General features: G+C 43.5%; 1 protein-coding gene across 4 annotated transcripts; it reads left to right on the top strand.

The window, feature by feature from the left end:
* The first annotated feature begins 116 nt into the window (after positions 1-116).
* On the top strand, positions 117-25,477 carry LOC137864399 (organic cation/carnitine transporter 2-like). Of its 4 annotated transcripts, none has more exons than XR_011101485.1 (11): positions 117-699; positions 9,216-9,319; positions 10,602-10,756; positions 11,966-12,137; positions 13,113-13,239; positions 17,784-17,884; positions 18,899-19,113; positions 20,321-20,503; positions 21,262-21,397; positions 22,086-22,281; positions 24,077-25,477. XR_011101485.1 is itself a non-coding variant. In XM_068698475.1 (10 exons), the coding sequence occupies exons 1-10, from the start codon at positions 307-309 to the stop codon at positions 24,156-24,158; spliced, it is 1,668 nt and encodes a 555-aa protein (XP_068554576.1). In that variant the 5' UTR covers positions 123-306; the 3' UTR covers positions 24,159-25,477. The 4 variants fall into 4 exon arrangements, 1 of the variants encoding a protein (XP_068554576.1); XR_011101484.1 differs by having other exon boundaries at positions 118-699; positions 22,086-23,536; XR_011101486.1 differs by lacking the exon at positions 117-699 and adding an exon at positions 4,561-6,649 and having other exon boundaries at positions 22,086-23,536.

Here is a 25,477-nt window from a genome sequence, read left to right as displayed (position 1 = left end):
GCCTCACGCCTCAGGAGCAGCCGGGCCCGCGTCCTTCCCCCTCAGCGGCCGAGCCCCCGCCGCGCCTCCATGCGGCCGCCATGCCGGGGAGCCGCCGGCCTCCGCCGGGCCGCACCGGGCTGGGCCGGGCCTCGGCGGCAGCGGCGCCCGGCCCCACCTGCGGGCCCTCCGCCTGCAAACCCCACCCCCGGCCGCTCCCCCGGCGGCTGAGGCCCGGCCCCATGGCTCGGAGCTCGGCGGGCCGGGCCCGGCCGCTTCCTGGCCGCGGGTAGCAGGCGGCGGCGGCGGCCGCAGCTCGGCGGCGCCATGCGGGACTACGAGGAGGTGTCCGCCTTCCTGGGCGAGTGGGGCCGCTTCCAGCGCCTCGTTTTTTTCCTGCTCAGCGCCAGCATCATCCCCAACGGCTTCAACGGGCTCTCCATCGTCTTCCTAGCCGGCACCCCCGCGCACCGCTGCGCCGTGCCCCGCGAAGCCAACCTGAGCGGCGAGTGGCTGAACGCCAGCATCCCGCTGGAGCTGCGCGGCGGCCGGGAGGAGCCGAGCCGCTGCCGCCGCTACCGCCTGGCCGCGCTCGCCAACTTCTCGGCGCTGGGGCTGCGGCCCGGCTCCGACGTGGAGCTGGGAGAGCTGGAGCAGGAGCCGTGCCTGGACGGCTGGGAGTACAGCCGGGACGTCTACCGCTCCACCATCGTCACCGAGGTGAGGGGCTCCCGGTGAGGTGGGGAGACTGAACTGGGCTGTGCTGGCAGCTGCCAGTTGCCCGAGGAGCCTCCAGGTGCTGTGTGTTCACCGGGGTGGTGTGTGTGCATCCACTGCTTGATGATTTCCGTCTGATAACAGCTTATCTACCGTAGGGAGGACAGGTCAACCCAGCACCATGGGCTTGGTAGCTCAAAGATGCCTCTGAACTCGTGACATCCACCTCTTTTTTTCTTCTTTAAAAAAATAAGTCGATACAAGACATCCTGAGTTGCGCAGGGCACAGCAGCAGGATGCAGCAAGGCGCTGTGTTGATGCTGTGTCCGACAGGAGCTGAACTTTGCTGTGTGCCAGCTCTGCACCTGCTGGGAACGGGCCAGGTCCTGACCACCCCGGTGTGTCCCACCAGCCAGCAGGGCACCGAGCTCCGTGAGGCTGTGCTGGTTGTCCTTGGGTCAGAGGAAAGCTGTGCGGACAGACCCATGGGCACTGGTGACTTAGGATGCAAGGAAATACTTAAATTTCAAAATGTAGAGAGTTTTTGGCTTTTTTTTTCATAAGGTTTGTAAACCATTTGTACAGTCCAGTTTCCTCTTTGTAGCTGGGAACAAGTTTTACAGAACTGTAGCTATTTTCTGCTCAGAGGCCTGTATTCCTTGCTTTGCAAGGATGGTGGTGATGGATGTTCAAATGCTTAATGACCACCAGCTGATCTGAGCGCAGAAGCCTTCGTCAGAAGCTGGGTGAGGAAGGGAGCACAGGGAAGCAAGGACAGGGCAAAACCTGAATTGTCGAAAACTTCCCTTGAGCATGCACATCCTCGGGGCTTGGGTTGCGTTTGACAGCTGGCACAAGGCATTGCCTCACCTGTTACAGAAGAATTGCTTTCTTCATGAAGAGGAAAACTGCTCTGAATTTCTAGATCCTGGTCGTTAGTGAAATGTATGGTTGTGAAAAGCTGAGGCAGTCTTAAAACAGCATAAGGCAGTTTGCATTTTCTAGACTTAGGCAATTCACAGGCGAACACAGTGGTTTTGTCCTGAGTGCCCTGATAGCGAGGTCGGCCTGGCTGAGGCATATTTTGTCAGCGCTTTGTGTCTCTGCAGCTTCTTCACTGAGCTTTGACTGGCTGCGAGTTACAACATCCGAACTCGGAGTATCCTCCAGCAGCTTCACGATCTGTAGGGAACAGAAGCTGCGAACATTTCGGTGAGGCTCTGCAGCAGCTCTCACCCGGTGGCTGTACGGTTTGGCAGATGTGCTGCGTCTGGGGGAGGTGATGTTTGGCTGCCCAGGCATCGTGCACCGAGGCAGTATTTTTTCCCTTTAATATTAATGTTTCTGAGCCAGTTTTGCAACAGCCATGGCCTTTCACATACTTACAGGTTTTCAGTGTTAAACTTGTTTAATTTGTTGGCTTGGTGCTGCTGCTTTTATGATTCACTAATCCTGCCTTTAGTTGCATATCTCTAACTTGTTGAATAGTCATGAGGACCTTTGTCCCAGATTTCTGTAGCTGACACTGGGAGGGGGAAGGGGGAATTTTTTTATGAAAGGTTTTTGCACAAATCTCCCATGACTCTAGAGAAAGCCTTCAGTTACGTTTCTGCTTTTGAAGGAAGAGTTAACACATTTAGTTCTCTCTTCAGTTGAAGGGGAACTTTCTTTTTTCAAGCAGACTAACAGCAGAATGCCATTAGCTAGTCTGGAGTATTCAACCAGGAACAAAATCCCTTTTCATCTTTTACTTCTTGAGATACTGTGGCTTGAGGGGTATGAAAAGTTCTCCTTTAGTCAGAGTAACTGTCTGTGTCATTCTTATTCCTCCCTAAGTCCCATAAAAAAAAAAGAATGTAATCACAATAAAAGTTTATATATGGGACTGAAAGATATATAAACTGGGGTAATTAAGGGAAAAGGCTAACTCCCAGTCATGCCTATGAAAGCTTAGTGTTTGGTTAGGGTCTATACTGAATAACTGGGAACAGAACTGAGCAGTGAATTTGAGCACTAATAGACTAGAAAAAATGATATAATGAGGATATACGAGATGACACAGTGAGTAAAACATTTTAGTTTGGGAGTACTCTTACGTACTGAAGTGTGGGAGTGATTCCTACAGACTGAAACTTGAACAGGTGCAGAGTTTTGTGTATGCATCTTTATTATATATATTTTTTAATTATAGAAATATGTTTGTTTATCAATTTAAAGTCAGCTCAATGCAGGCATCCTTTTGTACTCCAGAGTTGCATGTTTTATGCCTCTTGCAGTCTTAACACGTTTCATTTTTTTTCAGAGGAAGGATGCTTACCCTGGGAATTACTGAAGCATCCTGAGGCCCCGTGTAGTGCTGGAGCTCTGGGTCCTGTAAGAGCACAGAGAGAAAGTTCCCATGCAGGTCTTAGGGCCCTGAGTGTTCCGGTACCTTTACATCGAGGTGGCTGTCAGACCCTTGCACTGAAGCTGTGCCAGACCTGCAGGAAGCAAGGGGAAGTTGTGGTGGTGACAGCTGGAATGACACAAATGGGCCCTGTAGTGCAGCTGTGTGACGAGGTTCTGATGTTCCCTTTTTGGTGGGAGACAAGGAGGGCTGTGTTAAATAAAAGCACAGACTTGTGATAGAAACCTTAATTTCCACAAGCTTTTCTAATAGGGGAGCCAGCAGCTGAAGCATAAATCAAATCCATGTCATCCAGGTTCAGCTCTGGCTGACGTCTTCAATCATGTTAGTGCAGTGTCCTCAGAGGCAAGAAGTCACATCAGGACTTCCACCATTTTTCATCTGTTAAAAGCAGTGCATCCTCTTTTTTGCTGCAGGTTAACATCCGCATATTCTTCTGGCTGAAGTTAGAAGTGACAGCTATGAGCTGGCACGGCTGTGAGTGTCAGAGCTAAGCACTAACTAAAAAGCTAAGACTTTAAATGATTAATGGATGCAAAATCTTAGTATTAATAGTAATCAAAAGAAAAATGTGTACTTTTCAGCTCAGAAGTGAGAATGAATGGCTGGCAAATGTACTAAGATCATTTAAAAATTATGAGGTTTTCATGGTATAATTTAACAAGCATGTAACAGGACTCTTCAGAATTGTGCTCGTAAACATTTCTAGCCTTGGAACATAAAACAGGGTCAGTATTTTTACAGAATAATAGACTTGTAGTTCCTATAATTAAAATCTAAATAACACTAATGTAGAGGTACTGTCGGAAATTAGTTACAGGGTATTGTTCCTATTTTGTCTTTAATTTTGGATTAAAAATCAGCTCATTTCTCAGTTTACCTCTGTAAAACTCAAAAAGAATTACAAGGGGAGAAATTGAGCATAAGGAATGTTTTGTAGATGCAAGCTTCTGTTTAGAGATTAAAAGCTGTGACAGAATATCTAGAACCTCCAAGTATTTGGAATATACAAATGTATTTTCAGAGGAAAGGGTGTTTAATAATGCCCTTAGCTCTCAGCTAAGTGGAGAATATTTATAGGAGTCTAAACAAGGCCAGATTCTGCATCAATGGTTGTAAGTGCTCAGTTGTGAGACTGGGATTTGTTTATTTTTATTTTTTTTAAGAACCTGCCTTGATTTACAGAGAGAAGCAACAGGTAGGAGAGAGCACGTTATGTTGGATTAGCTTCAAGAATTCTTGCTAACATGTTGATTTTTAAAAAGCAAATATTAGCACACGAGACCGTCCCACTTCTTTTTTCAATCATGCATGCTCTTCTCAGCAACAGAAGTGTGTTTTTTATTTAAAAAAAAAAAAAAAAGACAGATGATTAAGAGGACACAATGCACTGTAGCTGTAAGGTTTTTCCTTATATAACAGGTGTAACTGTGTAAGGCTTCCAAAGTTTTTAGTATTTGCTGTAGTCCTTCTTTGTGTAGGATTCTAATACTGGTATCAGGAAAGTACAGGTGCTCCTGCAGTGGAACAATTCTCTTTACATTGAGAAACATGCTTTTTTCCACCGTGGTCCCAAATTATATTGTTGACCTCACAATTACTTCTGTAACTTTCCAAATGTGTTTGGTAGCAGCACATATTTGGTGGCAGTGTGCATTTGCTTGCTGTGATGCTGCATCTCAACAACTTCTGATGCTCTGTAGAGCTTCCCCATAATTAGACTTGCAGTTTCCAGTTTCCATGTTCTAGTGCATTACAAATACTGGGCAAATTTTATGCTTAAATATGATGGGCATCTTGTTATTAGCGATTAGAGTTTTGTTAGTTGCTGTTATACCACGTTGGAAAAGATAACAGAATTACAGGGAAAGTTACATGGGATGAGGGGTCTGCATCAGTGTCTGGATAAGAGCCAGTGTGGGGTTCAGTGCTAGTAATTCATCAACGGCCAGCTCTCCTTTCAGGGCGTGTGGTATTCTGCTATCACAATGGATGCAGAGCCTGCATGCAGAAAAATATAAAAACAGTAGTCTGCCTCCTGGAGGTTTTGGAGGGCCTAGAGAATTCGGAAGTACGTTTTTTGTTTGGGGTGTGGCAATATCATCAGCTGGACTTGGGGCATCTGCCTAAACTTGCCTGGCAATTTTAGTTTGGTACCTTTATTTTTCACTTTGCAGAAGACTGTACAGAAACATTCAACTTTAAAAAGATCAAATTTATTCTTGGAGGAGTCTGAATTTCGTTGTGATTGCGGCTGGTGTGAATTTCATTGCGATTGCTGTAGATCCCAGCGTGTGAGCAGTTACTGCTGCTGGGCGTGAGGCTGCAGAGGAAGGATCGCCCTGACCTGAGAAACGTTTCAGAAAGTAGTTACCCCCCAGCCAAAGGACCTGCAGGCTGCTTGGGTAAGGAGATAGGTTTAAACTGCACCAGAGGATGACCTCTTCCAAAGTTATTAAAATAAAAGGTGGTGAGAAAGCTCTGTGTCAGGGCATGAGCATTGGGCACTGGTGTTCAGGAGCTTGGCACTTTGCAGCGTCAGTAGGTGCTGTTTGAAACAGGGCTGAAATGGGGTTTTTCTCCTGTTTGGAGCCACAGTACCTTGCTGAGGTTAGCCTTATCTTATTTACTGGGACAAAGGCCATGCTATCCAGCAGGCTCACTCAAAGAACACAAAGAAATGAAACTAGCACATGATTTAGAGCACTGGGTCACGGTGTACTGTGCTCACACAGCTCCGCCAGCAGCAGGATTCAATCAGTAACTACTCGGGATCCTTGCTCCGAGCAGTGCTGGCCTCCTAGCAGTGATGCTTCAGTGACTTCTTGGGCAATGTGCACTTCAGGGAACGGTGTGCATGCAGAGTGGCTCTGGGAGATCGATGCCCCCATCCCAGACAAGCAGTAAAAGACCTGGTTGGTGAGGCGTTGAAAAGCCAAGCACTTCAGCCTACATTTACTGGTGGGGGCGAGAGGAAACAGACCTTAATGTCTGTTTCAGTGGTTGTGCACGTGGAGTGCATGGCTATAAATAAGCGGTATTGCACAACCAAGGTAGTTTTCCCTTGGAAATTTAATATTGAAGTTTGCTTTGGTGCCTGGTTCGAGTGCTCTTCAGCATAACAGCTCCTAAAACCGTGTTAACAGAGGCACAGAAAAACAAGATGGTAATCAGAGGAGCGTCCGAAGGACCAGTATGTTTCCACCTGCCAACGCAAGAAGCTTCTGGCAGGGCACTGTGGCATTTTATAACCATGAACTTTTCCAAGCAATGTCTCTGCCTCAGCGCTCATAAGAAAATGTTTGTTACCGGGCACAAACACGCCAGTGTCTGGCAAGCCAAGTGTTGTGCAACCTGCGTGCCAAAGTGCAGAGCGGAGGGCGGCTGAAAGGAGGCGGCTCATTCACAGGCACAGAGTGATCAGCTGGGAAATAATGACTTGTTTAGGAACGATACACTGTAAATCACCGGGCTCGCTGTTTGGCTGGTTCGACTTCAGTTCTGTCACTGAAAAGGATGTCTGGTTCCTGCGGCTGCTGGAAAGGGGTGAGTAGGCGAGTCTGTTACTGCAGGATGCCTGCTGGGAGTGGCGGTTGAGTTCCTGATAAATGTCGCGTGAAGACACAACAACCACAGAAACCTCTGTTCTGTGGAAATATGCAGCAAACGATCATTATCAAATTTACAGTGTCCTGGAGCTGCTTTGCCAAAGCTTCTTGGCTGGATCTGGCTCTGTGAAAGGTCATCAGAGAGTCGCTCAAACTTTCTTTAGTCTACAAGGAATGAAGCGTTTGTTGAATAAACACAGATTTAATCATAAATACGTTAATTATGGTTTTTAATCTACATGATATTGATAACTATAGAATCACATCTGAGTTGGAAAGGATCCACACAGGTCATCAAGTCCAACTCCTGGCTCTGCACAGGAGCACCCCAAAATCAGACCACGTGTCTGAGAGCCTTGTACAAATGTTTCTGGAGCTCTGGCAGCTTGATGCCGTGACTGTTGCCCTGTGCCCGACCACTTTCTTGGTGTGAAACCTCCTAACACCCAGCCTGAGCTGCCCCCATCATGGCTTCATGCTGCTCCCTTCGGTCCCAGTAAGTTAAATCCCTTACAAGGATGGTGTAAATTTGGTGGCACATTAGAAAACCACAACGTTAAAAGGAGCTTCAGTAATGATGGTGTTGGTAGGGTTTCTTGGACCCTATTTCTTTATTGAGTGTACATTCTTCTGCAGGCATTGTGAAACTGGAAGGGCTTTGGGAATAAATGTAAGAGTGAGGTTGAGGACTGCGAAGTCTGATAGAAGACAAAGAAAACCACGGTCTTATTTATCAAAGGAGAGGTTAAGAAATGACTTGAATACAGTTACAAATAGGGAAAAGGTGTGTTCTGCTTGCTCCTGTGACCTTAAACAAATACAGCTTCATCCACAAGGATTATAATTAAGACAGTCTAATGGTTGGCGGCTTAAGTTGCACAAACACAGGTGAGAGTAAGTCTTTAGGAAGGAGGATAATTAATCTCTAGGAAAACTTCTTGTAATTCAAAACTAGATGCTATTCCATGAAACAAGAGGTTGTTTCGGTTGGTTTCTGCCCTGGGGATCTCAGAGGCACAGACAGCAGTGTCCATTCAGTGACTTGCAGTGATTACCCAGCCCTAAAATGTGCACAATGGTATGGTGAGCTATGAAAAACTGTGGGTTGTGAGCTTCCTGCAGCCAGAGGCTTAACGATAAGGAGACAAGAAGGTGTGAAGGATATAACCCTGAAAGAGAGAAGGAAAAAGCTGTTTCCTGTGGGCATTCAACATATGGCTGGCAAGCAGACGCTGGCATTATGGTATGGCAGACCCTCAGCACACCGGGACCCCAGCAGCCTGGTTTCCTACGAGGCAGATCAAAGCTTTGAGTGCTGCACCAGTACAGATTTTAAAAACAAAGGAACAAAAAACCCCAAGAGTGAAACGCCCAGTACTGAATTGTTCGTAAGCTGGGGCTGAGGGGGATTAGTTTTATGCTCAGTGTAAATATTTTCGTCTTGACCTGCAAATCGACCTGTAAATATTTTCATCTGCAGCGCAAAGTGGAAACTGAAAAATTTCCATCACTAAAACGCTGAAAGGGCCCCTGTGGGGGGTGTTTGAATAACGGAGGCTGGCAGGGTTTGGCCGCACATCAGAAGTGCTGGGTGCCTCCAGATCCCGGGGGCTGCGTCACCTCCTGCCCCCTGAGAGCAGGACGGGGGCACTGGGAGCTGCTCCGGCCATAGCACAGCAGTGAGGGAAGGGACAAGGAGGCAGCCCTGCTGTTTTTGTCCTTTCTTCTTCTATTTACATGCTTTTTTTCCCCAATAACCCAAACAAAATTATAGACTCTCAGTAATAGCTGTTGACACTGATACAAAAATAACACGGCCGCTGTTTCAGAACCATCAGAGTGAAGCAGGAAGTGATGGCAAGCCAGTCCCGTCTTCGTTTAATAGGTGTCTTTATTTCCTCCTCTTTTTGCCAAGATTTGTTTTCATTTTTGACATCTCAGTTTGCTTGGTGTGTATTTCAATTTGTATTCTAAAGATTGCACTTGACACTTTCCCAAATAACTTGAACGTGGATTTTGCAGGTGTCTGCTGCAGTCCCGTGCTGCGTAACGAGCTGCAATCTGCAATTAGGTCCCCAGCAAGCAGCGGATCTCCAGTCTCTCTCAAAGCAATATTAAAATATAATACAGAGGAGGCATTTTTGCCTATACTTCTGATTGTATAGTTCAATTCCTCGTATGTTAGAAGCGTAAATTTTTAACAGAGGACTTCCCCATCAGCAGGAAACTAAAGCTTCGAGTCTGTTCTCAAACAGCTGCTTGAGGGGCTGCAGAGCCTTTGAAGGCAAGCACAAGGAAACTGTTAGCTACATGTATGGGTGTGAGTGATCACGCCCAAAACTCAGGTTTTTGTAGAGCTAAACCTGTTCTGTAGGTTGACTGCTTGTTTCTTTTGTGGAGGTTTTTTTTCCAAAGGGTACATTTTCATCTGGGCTGAGCTGTACATGGAAGGAGAGGGGGGATTGCTGTTTGTTGGAAGACTTTCACGTTCTCTCTCCTTGCAGTGGAACCTCGTGTGTGACAACGACTGGAAGGGCCCCCTGAGTACCTCCTTGTTTTTTGTGGGAGTCCTGCTCGGATCTTTCATTTCGGGACAACTCTCAGACAAGTAAAGTATATACACCAAACTTGCTGGCTCCTTGACGCTGTTTTGCGAGCAATTCTTGTATGTGAGGTTTGCTCTAAGTGTCTCTCTGCGACTACTAACACATCTTAATTCTGTGGCTGTCCCATCCGAGTGCTCTCAGTGTGTGGGGTAAATGTCTTACCTTAGACCAGAGCATTACAAGGATTGTTAGCGGGTGTTACCTTTGCCTGATTATTTTTTTTCAGAGAAGTCACTTCTGCAGCAAACTATTTTTGCACCGGAAAACAGGTGCAGGAGATAAGATACATATGGAAAAATCCATCATGTTCTCTTCTAATTACTTCGGACTATGTTCAGGGAGATTCCTGAGGCTTGTTTCCCTTGTTCTGAGGTCAAATTTAAAATTCTGTTTATCAACGCTTAGAGCTTCGCTTCTTCAGACTCAACATCTGAGTCCAGTGAGCTGTGTATGTGGAAGCTGGAAAGCACGAATGCTGCTCGGCTGTGCTCCAGCAAACATTTCAGCATGGGAGCTGCTGTGAATTTCTGTGGTGCAGATGGTGGGGTTTTTGTGTGTTTTTTTTTTCCTGGTTATCACCCTGAGATCTGCTGTGCAGTGCATCAATTGTACCGATTTCTGGGGAACAATACGTGGTCCTCTGATTAGTCAATTTGCTTGGAGAGTTTCTGTTTGAGATGTAATCCCCATGCTCCCAGTTTTGTAGCATCCATTCTGTTTCCTCTTCCCTTTTACATAGTGCCTCTGTCCATCAGAACTGCTAAGATCCCTTAAATTAGGTTGCTTTTTTTACCAAACTTTTTTTTTTTTTCCTTTTTTTTCCACTTAGTGATAGTAACATCTAACAAACCTGAGCTTTACCTCTTTCCGGCCTTTTCTTTTTTTCTTTTTGTAACGTGCTGATCTGTGTAACGAACTCTGTGCTGCTCGAAGGAGGAACATCTACTCCTGCTCTTGCATTTTAAATAATTTTGCTCCCAGTGATTTGTCTTCCTACTCATCCTATCCCGAAGGAAGGAATAGCGTTACAGCACATACCTAAAGATGACTTCTTCTGTGACCATAAGAATATGATTTTTTTTCTTGGCCAGTGGATTTCGTAACGTGTATAGGATAGTTATGCATGCGTTATATTTCCCAGACTTTGCTTTTTTGCAGATATCTTGTATCTCCCCAGGTATACAAATGAGTAACAGTATCTTTCTCTTTCTGAAGGTATATTTCATGCTGTTGTATAATGATTTGGGGTTTTTGTTTTTTATTTTTCCTTTAAATCCATGGAAGGTTTGGCAGGAAGAATGTGCTGTTTGCAACCATGGCAATGCAGACCGGCTTCAGCTTCGTCCAGGTCTTCTCTACCAGCTGGGAGATGTTTTCAGTGTTCTTTCTGCTGGTCGGCATGGGACAGATATCTAACTACGTGGCAGCGTTTGTTCTCGGTAAGAAAGCCCTGCTGGGCACAGTATGCAGTCTTTAGTCCTACGCACTTCCCTGCTCCTTTTTATACTGGCTTAGTGTTGGCTTGGTTTGCCAAGCAACACTGTTATTAAGATCGTGTTCTCACCACGCATGGATAACTTGTGCTCTCTTTGGAAATTTCCAGTTGATAGAAGCGCAATCTAAATTAATTCTGTAGCTTGCCCTACTAAAAAGGCAAAAACCAGAAATTGATCGTTTGAAACAAAATCTGTCTTCTAGTTGGAAAGATGTGTAAGATGATATTTTTCAGGGATTTGTGTTGTCCATTATGGGACATAAATGTGTATTTGATGTACAAATTTGTAAAAGAAAGTGCTGTATCCCTAAAACATCCCATGGTAAAAATTAAAAGGCGTAATGATTCTTACATCATTTGCTTTCAAGTTAACTACGGTCATATTTGATCTGATGGGAATGTGAATTACCTTATGAATCTGAGATTTCAAAAACAATAAAATGAAGTCACTGGAAATAATACCAATCACCATCCAGAGAACCAGATGTTATCAAGAAAATCCTTTTGGGCTAGAAAAGGCCAGCACAGCTGTGAAAACAGTGTTTAGCTAACATCAACATGTGCATTCTGCTGCAATTTATGTAATCTTCTTTGATTTCTGCAGAAATGGGAAAGATTATCTCTTTAGGAGTCTCTTGATTTGCAGGTCCCAAGGTGTTTTTAAAGGAAAACATTGACCCTCTGATAGTTCATTTTAATTCTACTGCCAGTAGCCTGGCCCTTTTTATTTACCATAATCCAAAAGATTTGCGTTTTTCAGGTGCAAGAGAAAAGAATTTCAGAAGGTAATACAGGTCAGAACCTAATTTAGGAAAAAAATAGAAAATTGTTTTGTAGTATATCAGGTGGTTTTAGCTCCTCAAGTAAAATGGGAGATTCTAAGAACGTGTAGCTAACACTTCTGTATTTCTTTCTACCTAAAGAAATACAGTTATAGCCTGATTCTCTTCCATTTGTGCTTATAGTTACCTGGGTTTATGCAGGATCATGACATGAAACAGGTCTGGAGTGCCTCAAATATTGGCAGGCAAAGCTGTATATGCTGTAACTACCCAATGTAGTATATTTCAAAGCCAGTTATTAAGGAATTTTTTAAGTTATCTGGTATTAAGTTAAAATACTAATCTTCAATCTTTTTTTTTTTTTTGAACAGGCACGGAAATCCTTGGCAAATCAATCCGTGTGCTATTCTGCACACTAGGTGTTTGCATATTTTATGCATTTGGCTACATGCTGCTGCCACTGTTTGCTTACTTCATCAGAGACTGGCGGATGCTGCTGCTGGCACTTACTTTACCTGGGCTGCTCTGCATCCCACTCTGGTGGTGAGTTCAAAGAAGTTATAAAACATTAGTCTTTAGAAGGAAGGTCTTGCCAAAAGATTTTTAAGATCCAGATGCCAGCCAACCTTTATCAATGAAATTCAGGACTGGGCAGGTAAAAAGCGTACCCAGTCTATTAAGCTACAAGTCTGCAACTTTGATCTCTGATTCATGGCTGAAAAAAATAGCGTTCATTTTCTGTGGGCTTCTAGAAAATGAAGTGATTCCCTACTGAAAGGAGGGAGGGGAAAAAAAAAGGCAAAAACTCATCCTCCTGCATCAACCAAAATCAGTGAACTTTAAGAGCAGGCCTGGACTAAGAGCAGAATGAAAAACAGTTATTTTGGGAAGCTGGGCAATGGTATGGTGATACAGATATGACAAGGTGTAAAACAGTGCTTGCACACCTGTAAGCCTGCAATATTTTCATCCACAGTTGGTGAAATACTACCTCTGTGATGTGACATGTAAAGTTTAAGTAGTCCACATGGTGGTGGTGTTTCTTCGCTTACACAGGCTGTGTCTGATTCCATCTAGTTTCTCTTATGAAGCTGAATGACTCATGCAGATTCCACTTTCTGTAAACAGTGTCACAAACAGGCAAGTCAAGAACTGATTTTATAGGCGTTAGTCACTAAGCATATACTCTTAATGTACAGAATGCTGCTTATGTGTTCACATTTCTGAATTTCTTTAATTAAACCATTTCCCCATACTTTGGAGATTTTAGTTGTTCTTATTTTCTGAATCATACTTCAGCTCTTTAGTGTTTTTTTTAAAATCCATGAACTCATTTTAATCTGTTCTTGTTCAGCCTGCTAGTCAGATCTTGTAAATCTGATTTCTATTGCCTTTGCTGTAAGTTCTGCAAGGTATGGCAAGTTTTGAGCTCTTCAGGGCCTGGAACAGTGTGTGTTGGTCTCTGCAGCAGTGCGTTCTGTGGAAATGCTGACACATTATTATGAACATTTCTTACAGGGTCATTCCAGAATCTCCACGGTGGCTAATCTCTCAGGGACGATTTCAAGAGGCAGAAGACATACTCCGAAAGGCTGCAAAAATTAATGGTATTACACCCCCAGATGTAATACTTGATCCTAGTGAGGTAATATTCATTTAGCACTCAAGTTGTTTGCTAGAACTATTAATGATTACAGAAAACAGTTAATTTCCAAACATATGAATTGAGTTATGCCTGCAGTGTGTTGTGTCTTTCTCAAATGGGTAGAAGTTCATCCTTTTCCTGAAATGCCTTAAAGCATAATACCCTTTAAAACCCTTGATGTCCCAATCCCATGCAACATTCTAATGCAAACATGTTTTTGATCCAGTTGACAGCTCTTTTCCTTTTAAACCTTTTCCATTTAAACCTCATTTCCATTTAATTTTGAGGGGAGGTAATGCATTTGATTTACCTGTTGCTTTTGTATCTGACTGTATCCCATATGAAGTCAGCAAATTAGCAGGGAGTCTAGTTTATCCCAGAGACTCAGAATGTGGTGGGCTTTCTTAGCCCACGCAGCTGACAAATGACTTGATTCTGATCCTTCAAGCCTCTGGCCACATTGAGGAGTGTGTCTTGGGACCCAACAGAGAACACTTAATCTCCCAGTCTCTTAGCCTTTGTTTTCCTCTAGACACTGACCTTTTTGGACAGAAATGTCTGTTTTCTAGTGATTGGCTGTAGATAGTAGTTATGCTCTGAACAGATTTTATGCTTGCCTAGTCTAATATAAAACTGATCCTGGCCAGTGGCACTGGAATTACTGTTCTAGTTCAATTTTCACTCAGTATTGAGGAGATCAAAACTTGAACCTCTTTAGAGTGGATGAGGAAGAAAAGCTGCTGTTAACTACTCCATTTCTTCAAAGGTGTTCTTGTTTCCCCTGAGTATCTCCCCTTTGTCTGAGCAGTTGGTGGCCTTAAGCTGTTTAATCAGCTCCACATTCATTCACACATCAGACAGACAAATAGTTTGCATAATCCGGGGGAATGTGGAGATCTGTAGAGTCTGTCTGGGCATGGTTGCTCAATTGTGTTCTTATTGACACTAGACATTGTCTAGCTGTTGACAGGAAAATTGATTGTCACTACCTTTGTGTGTTCACTTGATTTACAAGGCCTCTCAACCAGGCTGAGCAAAATGATGAGCCATTAAACTCAAACCTGTTGCTATTGAGATTGAAAAAGCTTAATTTGGCTGGAAGGTGGCTGAGGTACAGGCAAACCTGTTTATCTAGACTGATTTGTAGATAGCAGGAGAGCCATCCTGGTCTCCCTGGAACAGACTGAGAATGGCAGGAAAGCCTAGAGCTCTGATGATGGCTCTTTCACTGGACTTTCATAAGAACACCCTTTTTTTTTTTTTTTCCCTCCCGCCCACATTCTTTCTCATGCTGTAGGGATAAAAACTTACCCCCTGCCAGCATTGTGGCAAGAGAACAGAAAACGAGCTCTGACTCCAACACTGGCTTAAGGTCACTGCGTCTGGAATGCCTCCATCTCCCATTTGTAGGAAGAAATACTGATCTGTTCCCTGTCTCTGAGTGGGGCTGGATGAAGAAGCAGCAGAAGACAGGGGCAGGACTAGGGAACTGGTGTTCCTTGGGAAGGGAGGGCTGCGCTGGGTTATTTACACAGTGCTTATTTATGGCCAAAAAGATTAAACCAAGCACATCAACTTTCTGAAATGCTGTTCGCTCAAAGGCAAATGAGCTAGATTAACAGGTAATTGTTTAACTGCAGAACTGTTCGTTTTTTTTAAGTAATGCTGTGACAAAATAATCTGTGCAAAGCCATTCTTCCTCAGTGCCCTGTTTACCCTGTTCTCTCGTTTGCTTGCTGAAGCGCTGTAAAGCAGAAGGCTGGCATCTTCCCCTCAGTTTTTAGGAAATGTGTTTACACTGCAGCACGATTCTCAGAAATCTGGGCTTGCCGTGAGGCCCCACGCAGTTGGAATGAGCAGTCAGGATGGAGCAGTGCCTGGGGCTCCTGTCTGAAGCTTTCCTCAAACTGGTGCAGCACCCACAGCATTCAGGCTCTGAGCTTTCAGAACAATTAGGGTCCAGGAGGGGACTGTCCCCAAACAGTCTGCAGAGCATAAATAGAGCCCAGTTGGTTGGATTATCCAATATGAAGGGAATGAAATTGTTTGGGTGATAGTTTTATTCACAGCCCATCACTTAGCCCTCCCTGCCCTTGCCATAGCTTCTTGCTGCCGCGTATGGGGATTGTATTGTCTGCTTACACAGCTGCTAAAAGGCTGGGCCCTATTTCTCATCGACTGTTTAAATTTTTGCAGTGTTCCTGGTTTTGTTTTGTGCTTTGTTTGTTTTTTCCTCCCTTTTTTTTTTGTTTCCTGTTTGTTGGTTTCTTGGCAACCAGGAGTGGCAAAACTGGAGAGTACTTCAGGAGGATCATGTGGTGGATGAGAAAGGGCCCGAGCTGTAAAGCTGCCTGCAGCCTGTGCTGTGGGAGCCTTGTGCTCGGGAAGAAGGGAAACGATCAAATGTTAAGCCTTTAATAGATCTTCTTGCCTTTAATAGAACAAATAAATGAAGATTTACGAAGGCACATACAATGAGGTTTGGAGTGCACGAGCAGCAGGCTGCTGTTTTATCCTCCAGATCTGCAGAGCAAAATAGCACTTGGAAATAACTCTGACCTGATGCAGAAGTTACATAAACTGCTTGTTGGCATTAGCTCAGAGGCAAGATGGTTCACAAGAGGAAATAATACATTATTTTGAGTTGAGGGACAAGACCCTAAGCACTCTAAAACAGTCTCCAGCAATTAACTTGCCAAAAGATCACCTACCTGAATATGGAGGAGATGCTGATGAGGAATTAGGTTGACCTAGCGGTTGCTTTTGTCTTTTCATTGTGTGTTGTGTCTTGGAATGTATCCAGCTCTTCTCCTGGAAGGCCTGATGATTTAGGGGAAAAAGTGTTGCAAGCTGAACTAATAGAGTAGAGTACTGGATGTTAAATGGACCAGGCAGAGAGAGAGTTGAGAAAAGCTTGAAGTAGCGAGTGCGCTATTTTGAAGCTACAATCTTACTTCACTTTTATCTGTAATCATTTGCACACACCGTGGAGTATGCAGTGCTCACAAAAGACATTCAGTCTTTAAACATTAAGTGTAATTTGACTTTCTCGAGTCTTGGAAAATCAGAGGAGGAAGTAATCTTTGTACATATTTTTTGTGTTTGCACATAGTAGCGGTCTATCTGGTAAGAGGGATTCTTCTGGTTATGAAGAGAGAAGTTGTTGCTTAAATGTTGTGAGCTGTCTTGACAGCTTGTATTTCAACAAGTGTCAGAATTAAAAATATTTCAGCAATAGTTTGCTTTTTTTTTTCATTTTATAATTTTGAGTTGCTAAAGTGGATGCTTGTTTCTTTCTTGGGTAGGTTTCTAATAGTTAGTAGGCTTGCAGATTCAGATAAATATAAAATCACCTAACAGAAAAATCTGGAAGATTGTCAGACCAAAATCTTGCTAACGTTCTTACTGTGAAACCATTTAAAAATAAAATAAAACTGAGCAAGTACTTTGACAAATCCTGAAAATACACTTTCTTTTGTGATGACAAATTATCACATGTTGAAAAAACAATTGTTCTTCAGCCATATTGTGTTGCCTTATCAGAATTTCTTGTTTTAATCAATGCAAGTTGTCCTCTCACATCACCTTTTACATATTTTAAAAAATCTCTCCTTGTTACTCATTGTTTAGAGGTCTAAATTAAAACCCTAAATTAAAAAAAAAATCTTTCCTCTTGTATAATCTTATCAAGCACAAAACTTGTTAGCATGCTTCATGGAAGAATGTCTTTGCACTGTTTACACAGACGTGGTTTTATTTTGAAGAGCTGAAAAATTTCATGGGGAAGAGAGTGATGCGTTGTCTTTTTGCTTGTGTTCTTACAAGGAGATTTCAAAACCAGGATAGATAATGATGGGACTCTTCAGCTCCACAGCAGTTTGTCTCAATTTAAATACATTACTGTTAGGTCCAGCATGAGGAGTCATTTACTAAATTTATCCTGCTGCAGTTTAATCTTGTTATTTCTTGCCTCCTCTGTGGTAGATGTAGACAGTTTATCACTTTTTTGCTGGTCTTTGAAAACCATTCTTGCTCTTTTAAGACTCCCTCAGACTTAGGCTAAATAAGCTCTGTATTTTCAGCCTTGATCATGTTTTTCAAATGTCTCATCCTTGTTTCTCTCCTCTTGTCTGGGTGCAGTTGACTTGCATGATGCTGAAGGTGTTGAGCTCAAAACTGGATGCAAGAATGATGCCAGCAGTGGCATATAAATTATAAATGTTGTTGCTTTATAATTCAAGTATAAAAGTAACAATAAGCAGCTGCTTTATGGAGCCTCAGGCAGAGAAAATGATTACAAATGTCAGCCTAAGTTTTAAATGATTTTAAATTAGGAAGGAGCAACTGCTTTCGCAGATACTTGGCTCTTGTGGTTATATAGCCATTTAGTTAGAAGCGAGGCACCTGTTTTGGCTCTGCAGCTTACTGAAATGGACTCATCTGTACTCAGAATACTGGTGTGCAAGTCAGGCAGTGGACCTGTTTTCACAATAATTCTGCTTGCGTGAGGTTAATGTTCTGTGCTTCTGTTTGTTTGTTTCCAGCTGCAGGATGTGGATTCCCAGAGACAACAGACATACACCATTTTGGATCTGATGAAAACCCGAAATATTCTAACTATCACAATTATGTCAGTGATTTTGTGGTAAGTGAGAATGTGATTTGGGAGTAAGTAAGCACAAAGGCAGCAAAACAATAAGAAACTGCTCTTTGAACACTGGGATATTCTGAGGAGGTACAGACAAAACTAGTTTTATCTGACATATCATACACAGCAATGGAGTGGTTACCCTCAGGTACACTAGGCAGCTTATTTTAAGTAACCGGACCGTGAATGTTCTTCCATTGTGAAGTGAGGAGGAAAAAGACCTAATCTTTGGGCAGTGATCCACTTTGTGCTGTGCAGTCAGGTTTCTCTGTGTTCTGCTATCACATAAGTGCTGAAGGAAAGGCGGTGCTGAGTGTTCTGTGCCTAACTCGCACCTGGACACATCCTGATCCAATGACCTCGTTTACCTTGTTGCTTGTTGGTGAAGCATAACCTTCCCAGCATCTCCCACGGCACCATAGATTTTGTCAGTAGGGACAATTGTGTGTTTCCCTGGTCACGGGGGAGCCGGCTGCAGTTTAGCAGTGACACGGTTAAGATGGCTCCGTGCCAGCCACCGAGCTCTGTCCTGTTATCCTGACCAACCCAGGCACAGAGCCATGCAAACACGACTTGGGTGCTGTCCAGCCAGAGTGGGGCATGGCAGAGAAAATCCCTGATTGTTTGGGTCTGCCAGGATGCCATACTCCTCCTCCCTGACTTAATACACAAAGCAGGGAGGGTAGTGACCCAGAAACAATTTTCTCCTCCCAGAGCTTCTCGTATCCTTCTAAACATAACGAGAAGCTACTCTAGGCCTCAGAAGCTGTAGAATTCAGTTGCTCAGGCTGTCGTGGTAAAGCTATAACCACCCGTAATAAGAACTAAATAATATTGTTAGATCATGAATTTATGTCACATCTCTCAGGGATGACCAGAAATAAGGAAGCATGCATGAACCTCACCCCCTCGCCATCAGCATGATTTCTGCAATTGGTAGATGGAAAGAGGTTCACGGCAACCTCAGGGGGAAGACCAATCTGTCTGATCGTGTTCTTCTCTTTCTTTCAGGATGATAATCTCTGTTGGTTATTTTGGACTTTCTCTTGACACACCCAACTTGCATGGAGATGTCTATTTAAACTGCTTCCTCTCAGCAGTGATTGAAGTTCCAGCCTACATTATTTCCTGGTTGCTGCTTCGAAATCTCCCCCGACGGTATTCAATGGCTGCTGCGTTATTCTTGGGAGGCTGTGTTCTTCTCTTCATTCAGCTGGTGCCTTCACGTATGGAACCATTGGTTGATCTCAAACATGTATGCTAGGTGAAGTCCAGTGCCGTGCATTGGGCAGATGTGGAGGGAAAGTATCCTGAGGGGATTAAATATAGACATTCAGTTCCTATCTGTGCCCTTCTTCCTTGGTTCTCAGTGCTGCTGCACTGGGAGCTCACACAACATAGCAATTCGGATTTTTAAGGGAGGGTCTTCTGCTTTGTGATCTGTTCAGATCAGCACTGGAGTCCGGTTTTGCCTTACCATACACCCCTGGCAAGGTGTTCTGGTAAAGTCCAAGTGTAAAACCAGGGCTAAACTAACTGGAGGCTAACAGGAGGCTACAGAACTTGCTTCCTAAAAAACTGTCGATTACTCTTCCTTTAGGGCTCATTTAAACAGTCATTGTTCAAGACAGTTGCTGTGGAAGCATTTTTGATAAGCAAAGATGCTTGTACTAAATCAGAGTTGATAGGTAAAATGATGTCTGGCAACTGCAAGGAAGGCAAAATAACATTTATTGGATATCAAACAATATACATCTTCAGGCCAGTTAGACTGAGGGCTGTGGGCTCTTTCTGATAACGATGTCAAGTATAACTGGGGAGAAGGCTTGTTGCTTAGCACTTGTTTACATATCAAAGAATAAACAGAAAATGAATAAGCACTGCCTTGCTTATTTTATACAGGCAATGCATGAATTGCATTCTTTTTTTTCCCTAATCCTTTTCAGCTAATTGGACACTGATATGATCTATTTCGATCTTCAAATCTAACTGTCCTAGTTAAAGTCAACCCAGCACTGTAGAATTAAATTATTGACTGGTAGCTGGGAATGTTAGTGAGAAACCAGAGCAGCAAAGTAAAAATAACTTGTTTCAAATAATTAACTTTGCTCGTTGTATTAAAAAGGAATATATGGCATTGTTTACAATAGCAACTGTCTGGCCTCTGAAATCTGAAATAACCATTTCAGCTCTTTCTGTCGTACTTATTTTTAACCTGGCAGAAAGCCCCATGCTCAAGAGGAAGATCAACATGTTTCTCTTAGCTTTCTTTTGCTAAAAATAAAAAATAAAAATGTTGCTTGTAGACATGTACAGGAAAAAAATGACATTGGATAATGGAATTAGACAGAAGTTATGCAAACACAGTGGAATTAACAGATGATATCATAAATTGTCAGTTTTATAGAAGTTCTTACTGCATTTTGATTTCAGAGTTCCGTGCCGTATCTATTCTCCTCGTGATGCTGGGGAAATTTGGGATCACATCTGCCTTCTCAATGGTTTATGTTTACACGGCTGAGCTTTACCCAACAGTGGTGAGAAACATGGGAGTTGGAGCAAGCTCCATGGCCTCCAGACTTGGCAGCATCCTCTCACCTTACTTCGTTTACCTTGGTAAGTTAGCTAGTCTGCACGTGGGCTGGGGAGATGGTGGTAGCTGGAAGGCGTTGTTCTAGTGCTGCATGCAAGGCTTATGGCAGAATGGCATCTCAATGGAAGACCTAGTAGGGGGGATAAAAAAAAAAAATGAAACCAAATCAGTTTTGCTCACTTGCACTCACTCTTGAACAGTCCCAGCTTCGCAGGCACCACCACGTGTATCAGGGAAGGCTGTCCAGCAGCACAGCACTCCAGTGCTTATGTCCAGTCTGTAGGTTCAGGATCCTTGTTCTCCACGTCATTGTAACGGGACGCCAACTACTAAGTCTTACTCATGTCTTCTGGGTTGTTCTTAAGTTGGCAACCACGTGCTAGTTTTAGATGTGCTTTTGACTCAGTTCAGCCTCCCACCTCTGTGGGTCACTGGGATTTTCTGTCTTCTTTGGTTTCCAGATCCAGGTGGCTTGTGAAACTGCAGCTAAAAAAAAAAAAAAAGAGAGAGATCTCAAGACATCTGAACAACACACAATCATAACATAGAGAAATTGGTGTTTTGTGCCTGTTGAAGAGGTGCTCACAATCTCACTGGTTCTGTAGGGACAGCTCTCATAACTACTGTTTCCCATTCTTTGAATTCCTAAAGCATGTTTAAAACAACGTGTGCTTTGAGTGCTAGGCCAAGAGGGTTTGGTTTTGTTTACTGGAAGCTGTACCTAGGTACAAATGGTATCAGTGACTTAGAACTGATGCTTGCGTGTCTTGCATTCTGCTAGGTGCCTATGACAGGTTCCTGCCTTACATCCTGATGGGGAGCCTGACCGTGCTATCAGGAATCCTGACTCTGTTTCTGCCAGAAAGTTATGGTATGCCTCTTCCTGACACAATTGAGCAAATGCTGTTGGTGAAAGGGTAAGTGCTGCCTCCTGATTTTAATCCTTCTGATTTTAATACATCTGTTTTATCTATAAATGTATGTGCACGCCTGTGCATATGTTCCCTTGAATAGAGCCTTGCTGAAGTACTTGGTTTGCTGTATAAAAGCATACCAGCAGTAGGAGAGGCTAGTTCTATAGAGACTATTGGGGTCACAGCACAAGTAATTAAGCACCAGTGTGCCTGTACACCACAGAAGCTGCTGGTTAAAAGTTGGCTGTGCATTTTAAAGAATTGTAAGAGTTCTAACAATGACTGAAGAGTTGTAAAAAAATTGTCTACAAAATACTGTTCTGGGGAGAGATGGGATCCACCACACTAAGAGGAGCAAAGGTGTCTTTGCCAGCAGAGTGGCTGGCCTGATAAGAGGTCTTTAAACTAGTAGCAGCATGGGAGAAGCAGTTACCAGCAGTCTTGTGAGGGACTTGTGGACAGAGTTAACCTTTTATGAAGGAAAGGGAATGCAAAATCAACAAAAGAAGGCTGTTAAATGGGATAACCCCCTGCATTTGCGTGTAAGCAAGGAAATGCCTACAGGGTATTGTTATGGGGAAGGGAGGTGGGTGGGGGAAAATACAGCTTGCTGGGTGCCTCTGTGAGGTACCTGTACACTAGTGCACACAGCTTGGGGAATAAACACGAGGAGTTAGAGTTGTGTGTGCAGTTGCAGGGCTACAGTCTTATTGGAGTCACGGAGACAAGGTGAGACGGCTCCCATGACTGGAGTGTTGCAGTGGAGGGATACAGGCTCTTTAGGAAGGACAGACTGGGACAGCGTGGAGGTCGAGTCACCCTCTGTGTGAGAGCAGCTGGAAGGAATGGAGCTCTGCCTCAGGATGGATGAACCATGAAGATTAAGGGTAAGCGTTACAGAGCAGAGCAGTACGGGTGACGTATCGGGCATCTGCTGTAGGCCACTCAACAAGAAAGAGTAAGTGGATGAGATTCTCTACCGACAGCTGGAAGTAGCCTCATGTTCACAGACCCTGCTCATTATGAGGGACATCAACTGTGCCAACATCTGCTGGAGGACCAACACAGCAAGGCGTCAGTGATCTAGGAAGCCCCTGGAGGGCATTGATGACAGCTCTCTGACCCAAGTGGTGGAGCAAAAAAGGAAGGGTGATCTGCTAGCCCTTGTACTCACAAACAAGGAAGTACTCGTTGGAGATGTGAAAGTCAAAGGTCGAAGGCAGCCATGGATACAGTGGCCATAAGATGGTAAAGCTCAGGATCCTGAGAGGAGTGAGCAGGGCAAAAAGCAAGATCGCAACCCTGGGCTTCAGGAGAGCAGGGCCTCTTCAGGGAGCTACTTGGAAGAGTCTCAGAGGATAAAGGCCTGGAGAGAAGCATAAGGAAGATGGTTAATACTCAAGAATCACCTCCTCCAAGCTCAAGACTGGTCCATCCCAATGCAAGGGTAAACAGGCAAAAATGCCAAGAGTGCATGAACAAAAAGCTCCTAGCAAAACAAATACAAAAAACATTTATACAGGCAGTGGAAACAGGGACAAGTAATCTGGGAGGAATCTAGAGACACTGTCCAACCATAGAGATGCAATTAGATGATCCTTCCGCTCTGTTCCACTCTGGTGAGGCCCCACCTGGAGTTCTGTGCCCAGTTTGGGGCTCCCCTGTACAAGAGAGAGACAGACAGGCTGGAGAGAGTCCAGTGAAAGGCCACCAAGATGGACTGAAGCATCTCTCCTGTGAGGAAAGGCTGAGAGAGCTGGGACTGTTCAGCAAGGAGAAGAGAAGCTCAGGGGAGTTTTACCAAGGTACATAAATACCCACAGGGAGGGTGAAAGAGGACAGAGCCAGGCTGTTTCCAGTGATGTCCAGTGATATGTCCATTGCCTCTTGTCCTACTGGCACACAGGAACATCAGGAAACACTTTTTGTGCTGTGTGGGTGGCAAACCACTGCCACAGGTTGCCCAGAGAGTCTGTGGGGTCTCCGTTCGTGGAGACACTCAGAAGCTGCCTGGATGCATGCTCCTGGGCGAGCAGCACCAGGTGCCCCTGCTTGAGCTGCGGTTGGACCAGAAGAACCCAGAGCTTCCTCCAGCAGCCTGTGGGTCTGAGAAGAGGGAAGGACTTGCCTAGGTATTGTCAGGTACCCAATTAGCTTTGGTAATTTAGTTTATAGTTCTGCTGAAGATGCAAATGCTTGACTACAAACCTAGTCCCTCTTCCCAAGTGTGTGTTGTAAAATGTATCTCGTTAGGCTCCAAATCTGTTGCTCTGCTATGAGGGCCAAATAAAAGTACATGAGGCATGCATTTGTAAAAGTTATTTGCTTTAAATATTTGCTTTTTTTTAATGGGCTTTATTTTTAGTCTGTATGTTTTCAGTAGTTCTGCAATATCAAACTGTTATGAAATAATTTACTTTTCTAGGTTCTTGAAGTCATTTAAGTAATGGCGAAGGGCTGAATTCTTCCAATTTAGTTCAGCTAACCTAAAAAAAGCATTGGGAGTTTGGCCTTCTGCCATGGCTCTAATCAGAGGTGATACGTAAGCACACACCCCGTGTTAGGAAGGGACCTGTCCAACTAAGTCAACAGAATATTAAAATTAGGAGTCAGTAATGTCAAGTAGGTTTCAGGATATCAAAGACTTTTTTCTGTTCTCTTATTTATTTATTTTTTTTCCAGATTGGAATACAGGCCTGCATCTACAAGGAATTCAAAGGATGAAGAAGAAAATCCAGAGATTTTTAAGAGCACAGCTTTTTAATGAAACTGTCTGCTTCCTGGTGGATTGAAAGTTAAATGGACTTTTCTTCTAATATTCCTTCTAGAACAGGCTAGTGGCAACACTTCTTCCTGCAATTTTAACCTTATTTATAAATTTAAGCACTGTGTTCCAAACATTCTCATTTTATATGGCCATAAATACTGTGTAGCCTTCAATGAGATTTTCAGCCGCCTTAATGCATTAGTACCATGGAACAGTATCTGGTCAATCCTGTGTAAGTAAGTGTGTAGTTCAGCTGAACAATACTTGAAAATGAGTTCAAGGGCTAGCAGAGCACCTGGATTCATCAGTGAGCCTTCTCCAGAGCTGATGCCCATCAAGAATTTAAAATAGCTAGAAAAAGCTGCTAATTGGTTTTGAATCCTTGACTTCTGTCTCTGGACAGAAAACTTATTTATTATAGTAAAGGTTATGAAAACGTGCCTTTGTTATCTTAAGAGACTTTACACGTGCTGAATTTGGTAACAGATTCAGAAAGATGCAAAGAAAGATTTTTGAGAAGGAATTCTAACGTGAAATGTTTTAGCTCAGCATAGTGAAAGGATAGTCTTGCACAAAATACCTGTAGCATTGAAGCTTTGCTCACAAAATCCACTGGAATCCAATGCTGGTTTTCAACTACATACGTCTGATGAAGTTGTTTACATCTGACACTGGAATGTGGCCTGATTTGAGGCTGTATTTATTTTAAATGATGCAAAAGGTTTCATCTGTGTGTGTAGAGGCTGTTGTTAGTTTGGAGTTCTTCTTTTTTGATGAGTGTTGGAAATTTTCTGTCTGAATTGTTTGTTTGTTTTTTAAATGTTCTGTGCAATTTGGGATGATGGAAGTGATTCTCCTGTCCTTGTTCTGTCCTTTCCACATACATGCACATCCACATACTATCAATAATCCACGCCACTCCATTGACCTCATGGTTAAATTTACCAAGAACAACGTTTAGAATATGTTTGTGACCACTGGTTCTTGATTCTCAAGTGCCAACGGTTTGATTCCTGTGAGGTCTGTTACTTCACTTAACTCGTGTTAATTGTGTGTGTGAATTTCTTAAAGGAAAAGAAAAATCATGTTGAAAATCTGCCAAGAAATTATTCCTTGGGTCATAGAAGCACTTTGGCACTACCTGTGTTTCTGTAAATACATACAATATACACCTACGCACAGTTTGGTTTGTGCCATCCTGAACTTGCATTACTTAATACTGTGACAGATGTGTATGGTGAAAGCATTTATCTGTGGCACTTGTTTGTGTTTTGTCCTGTCTTATAACGACTGAATAAACAGAACCTGAACCTGTA

Source organism: Anas acuta, chromosome 14 (assembly GCF_963932015.1).
Source record: "Anas acuta chromosome 14, bAnaAcu1.1, whole genome shotgun sequence".
Classification (NCBI taxonomy): domain Eukaryota; kingdom Metazoa; phylum Chordata; class Aves; order Anseriformes; family Anatidae; genus Anas; species Anas acuta.
The sequence above is the reverse complement of the archived record's forward strand: the minus strand, read 5'-3'. Positions and strand labels throughout refer to the sequence as shown.

Bases quoted from the DNA above. Each gene is read 5' to 3' on its own strand.
- LOC137864399 (XM_068698475.1), top strand. From the start codon at position 307: ATGCGGGACTACGAGGAGGTGTCCGCCTTCCTGGGCGAGTGGGGCCGC. The intron at 700-9,215 runs GTGAGGGGCTCC...CTCTCCTTGCAG, and splicing joins GCTCCACCATCGTCACCGAG to TGGAACCTCGTGTGTGACAA. The intron at 9,320-10,601 runs GTAAAGTATATA...AATCCATGGAAG, and splicing joins TCGGGACAACTCTCAGACAA to GTTTGGCAGGAAGAATGTGC.